This window comes from Nicotiana tomentosiformis, chromosome 2 (genome assembly GCF_000390325.3).
Source record: "Nicotiana tomentosiformis chromosome 2, ASM39032v3, whole genome shotgun sequence".
NCBI classification, from domain to species: domain Eukaryota; kingdom Viridiplantae; phylum Streptophyta; class Magnoliopsida; order Solanales; family Solanaceae; genus Nicotiana; species Nicotiana tomentosiformis.
This window is the reverse complement of record NC_090813.1, coordinates 110,814,192-110,832,073: the sequence shown is the minus strand read 5'-3', so window position 1 is coordinate 110,832,073 and position 17,882 is coordinate 110,814,192. Positions and strand designations below refer to the sequence as shown.

The 17,882-nt window shown below is 36.4% G+C and overlaps 2 protein-coding genes across 2 annotated transcripts; both read left to right on the top strand.

Moving 5' to 3' along the window:
- Positions 1-244: 244 nt before the first annotated feature.
- Positions 245-2,105, top strand: LOC104108914 (E3 ubiquitin-protein ligase APD1-like). Its single transcript, XM_009618067.4, has 4 exons — positions 245-1,008; positions 1,182-1,251; positions 1,340-1,634; positions 1,743-2,105. The coding sequence occupies exons 1-4, from the start codon at positions 931-933 to the stop codon at positions 1,819-1,821; spliced, it is 522 nt and encodes a 173-aa protein (XP_009616362.1). The 5' UTR covers positions 245-930; the 3' UTR covers positions 1,822-2,105.
- A 10,125-nt stretch (positions 2,106-12,230) lies between these two features.
- Positions 12,231-12,677, top strand: LOC138905395 (uncharacterized mitochondrial protein AtMg00820-like). Its single transcript, XM_070193916.1, has one exon. The coding sequence runs from the start codon at positions 12,231-12,233 to the stop codon at positions 12,675-12,677; it is 447 nt and encodes a 148-aa protein (XP_070050017.1).
- Positions 12,678-17,882: the final 5,205 nt, after the last annotated feature.

Sequence of the window (17,882 nt, the reverse complement as noted above, 5' to 3'; positions counted from 1 at the left end):
CTAAAAATATTTCGGCGTAAAATAGGAGGCAGTATTATTATTATTTTGATTAAATTATTGCTCTGTTTAGAGGAGGAGTGGCTTATTTTCTTAGAAGCTGATGTGAAGGAATAATGCCAGAGAAAGCAATATTACATGTACTTATGTGTCTTTTGATTCCTTCCCACCTTCTAACTGTCTGTTGACAGGGACACATTATCTACCATTCCTAATTATAAATAAAGCCTTCTCTTCTCTGGTAAGTAACTCATGCTTGCAAGTTGCAATTTTGCCATTTTGCTACTTTGTTTTTTTCTTCTTCTGGATTTTGAGTGAGCCCTTTCATTTAAATTCTCAATACAACAAAAAGCTATTTTTGTTTGGATTCTTTAGAGTAACTGGAAATTTCGGGTTGCTTATTTTCTTGTTTGTTGCTTAGTGTTGAGCGAAAGTTCCATTGGTTTGTGAGAAAGTGAAAGGCTATATATTGCTTTTGGTAGACGAAATTAAACTTACTGTTTTTCCTAAGTAAGGTGAAGGGCTTTTCCTACTTTTAACTTAGGTTAATGTCTTTTTTCTGAGAAAGGGAGAATCTTTGGGCCATAAGTCCTTTTGCTTGGCTATTTTTTTGAAAAATCTAGTTGGGTAGTTTCTTTATTTGTTTCTTACCACCTTTTTCTTTCTGGGGGAATTTTACTTTAATTAGTGCAAACCTGGACTGTGAAAGTGGACACACTAAATTCTAGAAGTACTACTAACAACTTCCATCAAAGTCTTCGAAGAACAAATATTTCCGTAATCTCTACGCAACAGTTGAAGTCTTATCTTTTTTTCAAATGGTGCCTTGAGTGATCTTGTCAGTGCTTCATCATTTGATTTCGACGACCTAGTTTGCAAAGGAGGAGCTAGCAAATTGCAGATTACTCTGGCAAAAGCAGAACCTTAAAGAACATGTCTTCAAATCTAGTAGTACCTGGTCCAATTCAATTCAATTACAGTCAATACGAAATCCTCGTCTCCCTAAATCAAGTAAGTCCCTATAATCTCTGTCCACCTATATATCATGATTATGCTATTAATTCTCAGATAATATGTTGTTGAACTGATGAGTAATATCTCATCTAAAAGTTTAAATTGAAAAACATATTTTTATTTATTTAATTTATGTTGTCAACGTCTGTCTATCTGATTTTCTTAATCAGGGAGATCAAGATCAACGACAGGCTGCATTCGAGTACATTCTCAACGTGATCGTTTACTCATCAGTTATCCGTAGGTTGCTGTACTCATTTGCAAGACACAAATATCATGGGCTAATTTTACTGTAAGAAATTGACATTTTGATTTGATCTTTTTTTAGTGGTGTTGCTGATGGTTGCTGCGTTGCTTATCAAATTACTTGGAGTTTGTGAGGGTGAAATGGCAAGAAATGATGCAGTCAGAAGAGAAACAGACAGATTAATTTCGAAAGCAAGCGCTTCTTTATCCTATGGAACATGTGACGAAGATGATTTAGAATCTGGAAATTGCAGTCGTTGTAGTTCTTCGGAAGATCTGTATGATGAAAACATATGCATAGTTTGCTTTGACGAGAAACGAAATTGTTTCTTTATTCCATGCGGCCATTGCGCTACTTGCCACGCATGTGCCAAGAGGTGTATATTAGTATTTTATTTAGTTGATTTATGGATCAGCATATTGATCTGGAATATGAGTTGGCACATTAACTGAAGTGGGATTTTGTTTTTTGTATTTTAATGCAGGATTACTGAGGAAGAAAACAAGAATTGCCCAATTTGCCGGAGAGTAATCCGCAGAGTAAGAAGAGTGCTTATTGCATAAATTCACGTTTCCCTTATGTAGTTAATGTAAATGATGCACTTACATCGACAATGGTGATATTACCACGTCTTTTTTGTTTATTTTTTATTGCACGTTGCTGGCTTGCAATTTGATAGGAATAGGAAAATTATGAGGTACAACACCTTTGTCTACTTGTACACTCAAGATAGCCTCGTCCTCGTGGGCAAGTGGCGGATCAAAAGTTAACTTACTGGGAACTAAAAGATACGTACGAGACCACTATAATTCATTTTTGCTAGTCTCTTTGGACTTCTGAAGTTGAATTTTGTCCCCTTTTCTCTTTTCCATTCCACTCTATATATTTATCTCTTTCCCAAGCAAAGCGAAAGGATAAGATAAAATCAGGTCAAAACACTTGTCGACGCAAGCTCCACCCTTCCTTTTACTCCTTATTCCTTGTTTTTCTTAAATTCAAGTTAAATATATACACTTTGATCTCTAAGTAAGAGTAACAAAATGTCAGAACATCGCTAAGGGGTAAGGAACACAAAAGGAGATACGTAGGAAAAAAGAACATACAATTTGTTCACAATGGAACCACGAGTTTGACTTCTGCAGTCAGTCGTTGGGTTTTCTCAACTTCCTTTTTAACTGGGAAAAAAGAATACATAATTTGCTGCAAATCATAGGAGTTATCAATTATTCAACCTCAAAACTTCAAGATCAACGTCTAGCAGAGTGAAATATGCTCCATTTGACAGGCTCTTCAACTATCTTGTTGATTCTGTCATTGAATATTTGCGTGGTTCAAATGTTGGACTTGGGAGCAAAATCAAAATCTACTAGGCTGAATTATGCTCCATTAACAGCCTCCTTTTTGATTCTGTGGTCGAATTTTTGGCTGTTTAAAATGTTGGGAGCTTTACTTTCCATTCAAACAAATACTGACATTGAAGATCAATGGAGATGCAATGCGCACAAAAAAAAGCGCTTGGTCTTGAATTTGGGATTTGATTTTTACACAAATAGCCCTGTTTGTTTACTTTTTCTAACAATATACATAGTTTATACATTCATTATACACAATTATACACATATAATATACTCTCTCCGTTTCAATTTATGTGAATCTATTTCATTTTTAGTCCGTGCCAAAAAGAATGACCACTTTCCTTATTTGGAAATAATTTACCTTTATGTAATGATTTATAGCCACACAAAATATATGTGCCTCATTTTACACCATAAGTTCAAAAGTCTTCTCTCTTGTCTTAAACTCCGTGCTCAGTCAAATGAGTTCACATAAATTGAAACAGATGGAGTATAAATTATGCATATATTATACATTCACCTACTATTTTTAATTTAAGTAATTGGGTGGCAACTATTTGAGTTAATTCTTCATTTAACTGGTAGACAAGCTGCTAATAGGGGCCTGAATGCTGACTGCCCGAAATGATCTTTGGTCATTTCGTTAGAAGTGTAATATTGACCCAAATGAAGAGAAACGCAGTCTGAATATCCAACTTGAGGATATGTACATGCAGAGCCCATACAGTTTGATTCACCACTGGAACATTTGTATTAGTTTCCAAAAGTATTCCCAAAAATAAAACAAATAGATTAACTTCTCCAAATAACTCACCCATAAAAATATCAAATAGGGGGAAAGGATCCTCAAAAGAGTATAATTATTTGGTGAGTCAACAATGAAGCCTATCTTGTGGCACATCAGAGTTCAAATCTTTTAACACTCAAGTAATTGTACTAGTAAAATAATAAATAAAAATAAAAATAATAATCCAGTGTAATAAAGCTTGAATTGAAAACTTCTTTGAAGCTTGGTAAAGTGACACTTGGCTTCATTTGTTTGCACTTAATGGATGTCTGAATCTTAACTATTCAGATCTTAGACATTAAGTGTATTTATTTTTAAAGTCTGAATCTTAATTATTTAGATCTTAATCATTAAGTGTGTTTATTTTTTTACTTCACAACCACTTAGTCCTCATTTGTTTTTTTTAAGATTAAGTTATCTGAATCTGAATACACGTCTGAATATCAAAATGTGTATTAAGATTAAGACATCTGAATCTGAATACACATCTGAATGTTAAGATGTCTATTAAGCTCTGAATACTAAATGATTAAAACTGTTTGATTTTTAACATCTGAATGTATAAAATTTACGTTTATTAATAAAATTTACGTTTATTTGAAAATTAATAAACATAAAATTCAAATAAAATACTAATCAATCTAATATTCCATCACTAAAATATATGGCTTTTTAAAATATGATAGTTGCTGGTGCTGATGGCTAACGGTAGTGTTTGTGAATGCCGACTAAAAGCGGTGGTTGGTGGTAGATTTGATTGATGATGGTAGTAGCTAGGGGTGATTGGTAGTGGTAGCTATTATGATTGAGGATGGTGGTGGTGGGTAGTGATAGTTAATAATGGCGGGTGGTGGTGGTAGTAGTTGTGATTGAGGAAGATGGTGGTGGGTGGTGGTAGTTGATAATGATGGGCAGTGCTAGCGATGGTTGTTCATGGTGATGGGGTAGTTAGTTGTGGTAGTTGAGGTGGATGAGTGTTGGTTGTCGTTAAGAATGACGGTGGTGGGAGTGGTGGGATAGTGGGTGGTGGTAGTCAACAATGGTGGTGGCTATGATTGAGGATGATGTGGTGGTGAGTGGCATGGTGGTAGTTGATAATGGTAGGCGGTGGTGACAGTTAATAATAAATATGGATGATAGCATCTTAATGAAATTAAGTCTCTGTTATAGATCTTAATGATACAGACCTATTCAGACCCATTAAGTGGCTGTGAAGTAAAAAAAATAAACACACTTAACGATTAAGATTTGAATAATTAAGATTCAGACTTTAAAAACAAACGCACTTAATGTCCGAGATCTGAATGATTAAGATTCAGACATCCATTAAGTGCAAACAAATGAGGCCTAATGGGTCTGCATAGGTCTGTATGATTAAGATCTATAACAAAAACTTAATTTCATTAAGATCCTATCATCCACATTCATTATTAACTGCCGCCACCACATACCATTATCAACTACCACTACCAACAACAACATCCTCAACCATAGCCGCCACCACTACCACCACACCCCCACCACCATCATCCTCAACTATAACCGCACACTCTCCCACCTCAATTACCATAACCAATCACCCTATTGACGAGCGCAAAATATACACTTAAATTGTGCTCGCTAGTCAAGGATAATATAGTATAATTATCATCTCCACATGGATTGGATTTAAATAATATTCTCGTAGTTTGTAGCTCGATTGCTATCCAAAAGGATCAACAGTGGAGATTTATATAAATTATAACTACAATTAACTAAGAATCTAAAGGTATTGACTAATGACAATTGCAACAAAGGTAAGCAACAGAGTTATCAATGGGAGAAAATATGGGTTGATAGGATAGGTGCAAGATAATTGTTCGGGATCTAACTCTATATAATTCACTTCTAATGTTCAAGTGAGTATCTCGAATTCACTTAATTATTAGTACAGATGTTTAGTAGAAATTCCTCTCTCGATTAAGTTTCAACCTCACAATATGAACCAATTTAAGCTCGGTGAAGATATTCAAGAATTCGTAATGGATTGGTCTTTAGGAGAACCTCTTTTGATTATCCTCCTAACTAGGTTTAATCAAGGATTCAACTAGCCTCTTTCGATTACTTAAAAGAATCTATGAACTCAACCAACAATATAGTGCAAATATATCACAAGTTATGCCTCTTTCGATTACAAGAACAAGTGAACATATATGCAACAATTAATTCTTCCAAAAACGATTCAAATACATAAACATAGAGTTATAATCCACAAACAACCATCAATACACTAAATCCATCAAAACCCAAATGGTTCTACTCCATAGACATAGAGAAGCTCATCACAAATAAAATAAAAGTAGAGGAAAATATAAATACAATCCAAACCCAGATTTGAGTGAGGAAGGAAGGATGAAATCCTTGTCCTCTTGCTTCTTCCTCTTCTCCTTAGCTACCCTAAGTCTAAGGTATGTCAAAAGTGCAGAAATAGTATTTTTTTTCCGTGTATTTAACTATCCCCCAAATGAACCCCAGATGAAAATACCCTTTTTAGCGAAATTCAGAACATACTCTAATAATTTTGCACTACCGTGCCGCACCATGCGACGCGCTAGTGGCAATTTCCAGAACAATTTACAAAATAGATTCTGGGCACATTTTGCACAGCTGCGCCTCACCATGCGACGCGGTAGTTGAGAATTTGGAAAATATAAAACATGATAGTTCTAGCTATTTTAAATAGCTTTCCAATGAGATATTGTGGAGTCTAAACGGATTTCTGAGCGAAAGGTTATGTGTATTTTACTGGACAATGCGAAGTATGTCTGCTCGATTCTTCGTTTCGTTCTTAAAGTGCACTATCATCCGTTGATCCCCGAACATGATCTCAACTTAATCCTTGGGCTTTTACTCAGATTTCAAAGCTCAAGAATAGCTTGAATTCATTCCATAATATCTACATAGATCGGAATCACTCCTACAAGGCATAAAACACATAATTAGTACAAAACACTAGCGATTAAAGTTCAAACTCAATTAAAGTGCAGTAAATTGGAGTGCAATAAGCGACTAAAATACGAGATTATAGACTACCATCAACACCCCACACTTAAACCATTGCTCGTCCTCGAGGAATCAAACCACACTTTATATAGACACACCTTACTTAGCAACTCTCCTAACTCATTACACCAAGAATATTTAAAATAGACTAAGCACAATAGTGTAACATCCTCGCCTCAAGATTTGACTCGCAAGCACCACGCATTATTTATAACCCGCTCACTTACTCAAACACAGAGGTCAAGCATTACCTTTCCTTCGTGAATCAAGTGCCCTCACACAATAATAGAGAGTAGTTCTACACACAATAAGATTTAAGAACAATCAGGAACTCAAGATAGAAAAAATTCACTCACTCTCAGAACAACATTCATATGCCACAAAAGATGCACCATAGGATTGCCCGTAGTGTACTACTCTACTAATAGACATATACTAGAGGTAGCAAGAGCATTGAATTTTCAGAGTTCAATGTCTATAAAATTCTGGGGAGATTGTGTTAAAACTGCTGTGTACTTGATCAACAGATTACCATCAACAGTGCTGCAAGGAAAAATACCATTTGAGTTGTTGCATGGTAAGCCACCTTAACTATCTCATCTTAAAGTGTTTGGCTACCTTTGTTATGCAAGTAGGTTACCTAAAGGTGATAAATTCACAACAAGAGCTAGGAAGAGAGTCTTTATAGGGTATTCAAAAACACAGAAAGGTTACTCAACTAATCGAGCTTGCCCATAGTGTATTACTTAACTAATCGAGCTCATTCAGTCAAGGATCAAGTAGAACTTTAATTGGTTGTAATGTAGGTTGCGGGACGGGTAGGATACATTTAAATATAAGAGTGACTACACCTCCCTAAGCACTTTAATACATATACTTTACCTTTCAAAACCCCACACTTATGTCAAACCATAACTCCACCTTAACATCGTTATACATTAACTCCCACTTCTTTAAGCACAATTACATCAAGAGTTACCACTTATCAATGAATATTTTGCACAACAATACACCTATATATTTTTTTTCTTTTCTAATTCAAGTGGCTCTTACTTTTTTAAAACATTCCACCTTTCTTCCTATTTCAATAGTTCTACTCAAAGGCAAAATCAACCAGCCCACACTTTAACTTTTACAAAGTTCATACCAATTTCAAGTGCTCACGAGAGGTAGATGGTTCAAATAGATGGTCAATTCAAACAAAGGGTAAGGCTTATAATGTGGTTACTAAAGAAACAGGATTACAGGCTCAACGGGGTTAACTAAGATACATACCAATTTAGTGGGTAGAATATATAGCTGACTCAACAAAGAAATGCATATATCACTTTCAAGACTGAATAAAACTACTATTTCGCTTTGCAAACACATGGGATAAGTTCTAGACATCAAATGCAATGCACAGAATACCCAAAACCTCACACACACATGGCACATAACTCACTCAGGATCGGAGTCATCAAGACACTCTAGTCAAATCAGTTAAGCAAGGTTAAGATCATACAATTTAAGGTGCTTATAAGAGAGTTAAAAAATTGAGCTTAAGCGTCACAACTAAAGCCCTTATTATTCTTATGGCATAATTAAGTCAAGAGATATTGCTTTCATTTAAAATCACAGCACAAGGTTTCCTACTCCTAAAAATATTAAAATTAACTACACCCAATTCAAACAAAACCCTTGAAAAAGAACCGCGGCACAAAGAAAAACCAAGGGGGAAATAATACACTAACTACAAAATAAAATCTTTTTTGGTCTTTTCCTTTCGACTTTATAATTTCAATCAAAAGAAATGAAAACACACACAAGAAATAAAAACAAACAGTTATTTACATATTTACATCCCCACCCCACACTTTAAATTGTGGCATGTCCCCGTAATGCACAATTAAAAAGCAAGGGGTAAAGAAAACTCCCCTGGACTCTTTCAGCTTCTGAGAACTTGTGAACTCCACCCCTAATTCTGAATGCATTTTTCGATTTCGCTCCTCGAGATCTTTATGGAGCTCATCAGGCCAAAGTCCTTTAGGAATTTTTGAAAGACCTGCTCTTTTCTTTTTTTTCTTGGCCTCATTTTAAGCGGTGGATTGTTCTTGTATGATTATCCTCAACTTATTTTTGCATTCATTCACAAGATCAATCCTTGCATATTCCTGTAAATCCCCAAAAACAAAATTCACATGATCAAGGTTAGAATAAGAAAATAAAGAAGAAGGGTCATGTGAGTATTCCTCTGGTATATCCAAGACCATTTGTTCTTCATTCTCTTCTAATAAAAATTGTGGCTGTGGATAGGTGGATGGGGATTTGAACTCTTCTTTTATTGATGCACAATCAACCCAAACATCATCTTCAATCATCTTAGTTGTAAAAGAGTCCTTTTGCAGAGGGGAAAACTCTCTCTGTAGATGTTCATCATCTCGGGTAGGCTCAATTTCACACAGTATCTCTTTCATATATTCACCATCACAATGAAATGAGCTATGTCTATTTACTAATTGATTCACTTGCATTGTTAGGTTGTTAGTAGCTTCATCATCTTGTATAAATTTCTCTTCCACCTTATTTATGAACTTATACATAAGCTTTTCTAAACTACCATTCTCCTCTTGAGGTGGTTGTCTCACTTTGCTTTCATTCCAGTCATAATAAGGGTATTCATCCCAATCAGAGTCAGAGTTGTACCCATATGACTCCTCATACCTGTACGGACTAGAGATAAAGTGAGAGTGTTCAAAAGATGAACCATAGGAAGAATATCTACCTGCTTGACAATCAACCCATAGATGATTTCTATCACATTTAAAATACATAGCAGACCACTGACAGTGTTCAGCTGCTAACTCTTCAACCGTTTTCTTAGGCTGGTTATATGCAGAATACATACATGCTTGACAATCAACCCATAGATGATTTTCACCGCATTTAAAGCACATAGTAGACCGCTGACAGTGTTCAGCTGCTAACTCTTCAACCATTTTCTTTGGCTGGTTGTACTCCATCTTCACATCATTTAGAGTTCAATAACAAGAATATGCTCTTCAAGATTTCTTCAACCAAAAAATTTTTTTTGAAGAGAAGTTAACCAAACAAACTAAAAATAAAAGAAAAAAAATAAAAACTAATTCCTAAATTAGCACTACACACTATTTCAAATACTATTGATTGTCAATCCCCGGTAACGATGCCATTTGACGAGCGCAAAACACACACTTAAATTATGCTCGCTAGTCAAAGATAGTATAGTATAATTATCGTCTCCACAGAGATTAGATTTAAACAGTATTCTCGTAGTTTGTAGCTCGATTGCTATCCAGGAGGATCAACAGTGGAGATTTATTTAAATTCTAACTATAATTAACTAAGAATCTAAAGTTATTGACTAATGACAATCGCGACAAAGGTAAGCAAGGAAGTTATCAATGGGAGAAAATATAGGTTGATAGGATAGGTGCAAGATAATTGTTCGGGATCTAACTCTAGATAATTCACTTCTAATGTTCAAGTGAGTCTCTCGAATTCACTTAATTATCAATACAAATATTTAGTAGAAACTCCTATCTCGATTAAGTTTCAACCTAACAATATGAACTAATTTAAGCTCGGTGAAGATATGCAAAAATTCGTAATGGATTGGTCTTTAGGAGAACCCCTTTCAATTATCCTCCTAACTAGGTTTAATCAAGGATTCAACTAGCCTCTTTTGATTAATTAGAAGAATCTATGAACTCAACCAACAACATAGTGCAAATATATCACAAGTTATGCCTCTTTCGATTATAAGAACAAGTGAACATAGATGCAACAATTAATTCTTCCAAAAATAATTCAAATACATAAACATAGAGTTATAATCCACAAGCAACCATCAATACACCAAATTCATCAAAACCCAAATGGTTCTACTTTATAGACATGGAGAAGTTATTCACAAATGAAATAAAGGTAGAGAAAAATATAAATACAATCCAAACCCGAATTTGAGTGAGGAAGGAAGGATGAAATCCTTGGTCTCTTGCTTCTCCATCTTCTCCTTAGCTACCCTAAGTCTAAGGTTTGTCAAAAGTGCAGAAATAGTGTTTTTCCCGTGTATTTAACTATCCCCCAAATGAACCCCGGACGAAAATATCCTTTTTAGCGGAATTGGAAACATACTCTATGAATTTTGCACTACCGCGCCGCATACTGCGTCGCACCATGCGACGCGCTAGTGGCAATTTCCAGAACAATTTACAAAATGGATTCTAGGCATATTTTGCATAGCCGCGCCGCATGCCGCGCCGCACAATGAGACGCGGAAGTTGGGAATTTCGAAATATATAAAACATGAGAATTGTAGCCCTTTTAAATTGCTTTCCAACGATATATTGTGGAGTCAAAACGGATTTCGGAGAGAAATGTTATGTATATTTTACTGGACAATGCGCAGTATGCCTGCTCGATTCTTCGTTTCGTTCTTAAAGTGAACTATCATCCGTTGATCCCCGAACATGATTCCAACTTAATCCTTGGGCTTTTACTCAGACTTCAAAGCTTGAGAATAGCTTGAATTCATTCCATAATATCTACATAGATCGGAATCACTCCTACAAGGCATAAAATATACAATTAGTGCAAAATACTAGCGATTAAAGTTCAAACCCAATTAAAGTGCAGTAAATTGGAGTGCAATAAGCGACTAAAATACGAGATTATAGACTACCATCAACACCCCACACTTAAACCATTACTCGTCCTCGAGGAATCAAACCACACTTTATATAGACACACCTTACTTAGCAACTCTCCTAACTCATTACACCAAGAATATTTAAAATAGACTAAGCACACTAGTGTAACATCCTCGCCTCAAGATTTGACTCACAAGCACCACACATTATTTATAACCGTCTCACTTACTCAAACACAGAGGTCAAGCATTACCTTTCCTTCGTGAATCAAGTGCCCTCACATAACAATAGAGAGTAGTTCTACACACAATAAGATTTAAGAACAATCAGGAACTCAAGATAGAAAAAATTTACTCACTCTTAGAACAACATTCATATGCCACAAAAGATGCACCATAGGCTTGCCCGCAGTGTACTACTCTACTAATAGACATATACTAGAAGTAGCAAGAGCATTACGTTTTTAGAGTTCAATGTCTATAAAATTCTGGGGAGATTGTGTTAAAACTGATGTGTACTTGATCAACAGATTACCATCAACAGTGTTGCAAGAAAAAACACCATTTGAGTTATTGCATGGTAAGCCACCTTAACTATCTCATCTTAAAGTGTTTGGCTGCCTTTATTATGCAAGTAGGTTACCTAAAGGTGATAAATTCACAGCAAGAGCTAAGAAGAGAGTCTTTGTAGGGTATTCAAAAACACAGAAAGGTTACAAATTGTATGAACTTACCATCGGTTCTTTGTTCGCAGGGATGTTCTGTTTAAGGAATCACTATTTCCTTTTAAAACTGAAACACAAGAGGAATTGGGTGACATTTTTCTGTTTAAAGAGACAATGAACACATGAATAAGCCAATCACATGCAAATGATTCTCATGATAAACATATTGCAGAGGAGGAACTGACACCTAAAACCACACATTTAACAACACCAGATGCAATGCTAGGAGTGGAGAATTCAGTTATAGTTTCACAAAATCTCATTGATGCAGCACCTGACACAGGAGAAACCGTGGGTCAACCTCAAACAAATGAAGCCCATGTAGTTGCAGAACCCGATCAGGTTGAGATCCAACCAGTTGAGTTTAATAGTAGAAGGAGGTCTTCATAATGAGATGCATGATCATGTTCAAGCAGGCTCACATGGGAGACCAAGCAGAACAACCAGACCTCCAATTTGGCTCAGTGACTATGTCACTTCTGCCAAGCCAAAGGCTCATTGTTCCTATCCTATATCCCAATATGTGACCTACACTCATCTCAATCCCACCTATCAAGCCTACCTGGGTTCTTTCTCTGTGCCAACAGAACCTAGATCATTCAAGGAGGCTTCTAAAGATCGCAAAACTTGGGAATTAGTTCCACTACCTGCTGGAAAGAGGGCTATAGGCTCCAAGTGGGTATACAAAATAATGTATAAGGACAATGAGGAGATAGACAAGTACAGGGCTTGTTTGGTGGCAAAGAGATACACACAAAGGGAAGGACTGGACTACCATGAAACCTCCCCCCAGTTGCAAACAGTCAGAACAGTCATTAGTGTGGCAGCTTCAAAGAACTGATTTTTGTACCAAATGGCTGTAAATAATGCTTTCCTTCAAGGAGATTTATATGAAGAAGTCTATATGGATTTGCCTCAAGGTTTCCATAAACAGGGGGAGTATAGGGTATGCAAGCTTTTAAAGTCTCTATATGGACTCAAACAAGCATCGAGGCAATGGAATATCAAGCTAACTATTGTTCTAATGGAAGCTGGGTGCTGTCAAAGTCCTCATGATCATTCTCTGTTCACTAAACAGGAAAAATGGTGTATTGTGATCATTTTAGTCTATGTTGATGACCTACTTATCCCTGGGAGTAACAAGGACCTCATTGATGAGGCAAAGCAGATCTTACACAACAATTTCAAGGTCAAGGATCTTGGAGAACTTAAGTATTTCTTGGGTATTGAAGTGTTGAGATCAAAGCAAGGGATACTTCTCAATCAGAGGAAGTATGCCTTAGAACTAGTTTCTGATATTGGACCGAGTGATGCAAAGCCAGCCACAACACCACTTGAAGCCAATACTAGACTAACCACTATTGAATTTGACAAATTAACAGGTGACATTGATGATCCTCTGCTAAAAGATATATGCAGTTATTAAAAATTGGTGGGGAAACTGATTTATCTTACCATCACACGCCCAGATATTTTTTTCACAATTCAAGTACTCAGTCAGTTCATGTAGCAGCCAAAGAGGTCACACTGGGAAGCGACATTGAGGGTGGTAAGGTACATCAAAGGTTGCCCTGGTTTAGGGGTATTTCTAAGCTAGGCCTCATCTACTCACTTAACAGCCTATTGCGACTCTGGGGGGGGGGGGGGGGAGGGCAGCTTGTCCTAATACCAGGCGCTCAGTCACATGATTTGTCATTAAACTAGGTGACTCCTTGATCTCATGGAAGTCGAAAAAACAACACACAGTTAGTCGAAGCTCAGCAGAAGCTGAATATCGTAGCATGGCATCTTGTGTGGCAGAAGTTGTGTGGTTGGTTGGTTTGTTACAAGATTTAGGTGTGCCTATCTCCAGACCAATCCAACTTCATTGTGATAGCAAAGCACCCATCCAAATTGCAGCAAATCCCACATTTCGTGAGCGCACCAAGCATATAGACATTGATTGTCATTTTGTCTGAGAAAAGTAAAGGAATGTCTCATTCAAACCAAGTATCTTGCTACACAATCTCTGATTGCAGACCTCTTAACTAATGGTCTTGGAGTCAGCCAACATCATCTCCTTCTTTCCAAGCTAGGAGTGTTCGATGTCTTTCACCCTCAAGCTTGAGGGGGAATTATGGAAGATGCAAAGTAATGAGCAATGAGGAGTGCAGCTGAGCAGTGGTCGAATGCAACTTAGCAGTGATAGTTAGTCTTAGATGTTAGTGAGCTGTCCAGAAGTTAGTTGCAAAGTCGGTTAGTTAGAGCACGTGATGTGCACGTGTGAGATGTGAGCTAACATAACTGACTTGTATATAACTGTGTATCAGCTCTCATTTTGCGGTGGTGAAAATATAGAATACTCCGTCAATTTCCTCTTCTCTTCTTCATCTCTCTTAAGAATTAGGCCAAATTCTCATACTGCATCGCTTAATTTGACAGTAACCCAATCTCTTGACTCGGTATCTCAGCTAGCAATTAATTATATTTTACCTAATAAAACAAGTTTGTAAACAAGATAATATAAACTTTAGAGAGACGTACGATGAGGCAAACTGTTACGTACCTAGTTTTTAGTTTCTTATTAAATTTACAGGAGAAGATGAACATCACACGAGAAGAAAGCTGCTGGCTAAGCATTTGCCTATACTGATTAGACAAGAAACAGGAATATAATGCTTTAGAGCGCACTCACACCAAAGAAAAAGATGGAAAAACAAAGGAAAAAAGCAGAGGAAAGGTGGATGCTAACACTTCAATTGAGCGGTATTAACTATTAGTATTAACTTTCAACTACAAAATTTCAAACTGAAATATTCTTATTTTTCAATGGCGCAACTTGGAAAGGAACATGAAGTACAACTGAAAAGACGATGAACAAAAAAGAACCACGCAGCTGCCAGCAAATTAGAACATTATTAGAGGAAGCAGGCATGACTCGTACGTGAAGCGTAGTGAGAAAAGAATATTTGGATGGAATAATAACAACTTTCTAGTTTTGTTTAATTCATATATAAAACTAGTGGAATTAAGATTCTTCTATAACGTTAGAGACATTGTTGTAGCAGATAGTTAATTTTTACGACTATTGTGGTCTCAGTGATTATTAATTCGTTGAATAAATCTAAATAATTATATATCACAATGACGATTGAAATAGTGCCTTTTTTGAAAAGATATCTCACTTCGTGAAAAAATACATCTTGTTAACTTATATAAGTCCTTACATACAAACCCTTACAAAGACGACGCAATTACTCACGAATGTGTATCTAGTAATAATAAGACCAAAATGACCTATGTGAGGTTGGATTAATTCCAAACTTTATAACGAGAGCCAATATCACTAATTGTAGAAGTCCTACTACTTTGTTGTATATTGAAAGTGTTATTGTCTACATCATTAGTTAGTAAATTTCACGTGACGACAATAGAGTTAATTTCAATGGTGGTCATCCAACTAAGTATTAATTTCACAAAAGTCACTCAATTTTTATTTGTCACTTTAAAATAACTCAACTTATAGATTGTAACTTTAAAGTTATTTTGATGGTTTCTCCCACATATATTCATAAAAAATCTGACATGGCAACATAAATTCTGGTAATGGCTTTTTAAAAATGCCACATCAGCTTATAAGAACTCATTTTTTTGATATATGGTGAAATCATCTGAACCGTGACCCATTATACAAATAGCTGGGTCAATATAAAACGAACCCCATCCATTCAAACCAAAAGATGCCCTGGGTTCTAATTCTTACTTGTCTTTCCTTAGACAAACTAAGCATGCTCTATTATGCATTTTAATTGTGAGTGTTGCTTATTAAGCTTTTTTTTATTAAGTATTTTGACATTAAAGAAATAGCATTTTCGCAAATGCCTTTTATTAGTTACATATTGTGCTCCTGTATTGACTATTTCAAATTGAGCAAAGGATTCTAACTGTCAAAATTAACCACTTTTAATGAAATATATTTAATGATAAAAGTAGATAGCACAATGGAATAGAGAAGGAGAAGTGAAAAGTTGGTAATCGGTTGGGATTTGATTTATATAACACAATGGGTTAATGGGCAATGGGTCGGTAAATAGGGACTCCTAAATAAGAGGAAGGGTTGATATGGGATAAAATAATAAAAATGGTCCTTATAAGTTGATGTGGCATTTTAAAAATGATCCTATATTGCCATGTCAGATTTTTCATGTGAATAAGTTGGAAAAACCACCAAAATAACTTTAAATTTATAATCTATAAGTTGAGTTACTTTAAAGTGACAAATAAAAGTTAAGTGATTTTTGTGAAATTAACATTTAATTGAATGACCACCGGTGAAATTAACACGACGATAATATATTAGTAATTCTAACATATTCCATTTATTCCACTCACATTTGAAAAATTAGAAGGTGTACGTTATCACGTCGACGTGATAATTACTTGTGAAAAGCGTCAGGGACCAGCATTAGCTAGGAGCCTAGGATCATGACATACACATATATTAAACTAACGGATTCAGAAAATCTAGGAGTGAATGCTGCAGTGCTTTTCATGCCTTGCACTGGCAGTATTGTTAAAAAATTGTTTCTTTTCTTCTTTTTTCGAAAACGATACTGTTGCTTGCTGAGCACTTTAGCTTGTTCTCAATCTCTATGATTCGTGCTCAGAGAATCTCTAATAAAAACCAATTAACAACGTGAAACCCAATTCTTAACCAGGGAGACTGTTAGGTGGTTAAAAGACAAAGGAAAAATCAGAATGGTGAGTGTGGGAGTTTTGTCGCGTAACGGAAGCGGAGAGGCTTGAGGTACCACTACAATGACACACGATTGCTCGTTGCGGCACACGCACGCACTTGGCGACGCCAGACTCGGCTTCGCCGTGGTTTCCTTTTTTTATCCCCGTGCCCACTTATTTACCCATGTCTACCCTCTTTATTAATGCCACGTTAATTTCTGCTTCTGGCACACCAAATCAAGATTCGATTTTTGCAATGAGACAGGGACATATTATTGGAGGATGATCTTGACAAAAAGCCAACGTTCCTTTCAAGGAATGGGGGGAATATATGCTGTTTGGCTAGTTTACGGTCACTCGCTATTAATAAAAGACGTTATAGAATGGTGCAGTAAATAATGTGGTGTCTGCACTTATTTAGGTGCACATCGACTCTAGTTACTATCTCTCCTTAGTATAAATACAGAATAATGTTTCCACAAGACTTATAGCCTATTTAGGTGCACATCGACTATAATGTTTAAAAACGTTTATTTTTTCAAAGTTACGTGTTTGATCAAACTTTTTCAAGAAAAAAAAAAATACTTTCGAGCTCTTCCGTTGGGACTTCGTTGCGTCCCTCTCTTCTGGTACCTGGAAGTATCTTGGCACCTGATAAGATTCTAACACTTCTTCCCCCTAGTTAACTTCACTTGATTTGGGAGCAGGTGCCGGTTCTTATAATTGTTATGCTGCATGCTCCTTCCCTTTGCTACTGGAGACCGAAATTGCATTCATCTCCCTTGCCACCGGTTGGTTGCCTTTTATCTGTTTAATCCATTCGGAAGTTGGGAATTTCAGCAACTGGTGATATGTTGATGGTACGACTCTCATATCGTGCAACCACGGTCTTCCCAGAATAATGTTGTAACCCATATCATGGTACACAACCTCGAAAAGGGTTGTCTTCATCACTCTCTCGGCATTTGTGGGTAGTACGATCTCTCTTCGGGTCGTTACGCTTGCGAGGTTCAATCCGGCGAGGAGTTTTGTGGTCGAAATGATGCTTCCAGTAAGCTTGGCTTGCTCTAATACCCTATATTGTATGATATTGGTCGAACTTCCTGGATCCACCAGAACACGTTTGATTTTAAAATCACATTTAAAGAAATTACCAATGCGTCGATGTGCGATAGCAACAATCCATCTGCGTCTTCCTTCATGAAAGTGATGTCGTCCTTAGCGACTTCCTGGAGCCTTTTGCCGTGGGTTACTGTTACCTTCTTCTTTTTTGCTGCCGAGAAGGTAACCCCGTTAATCTCGTTCCCCCGAAGATCATGTTGATCAACTG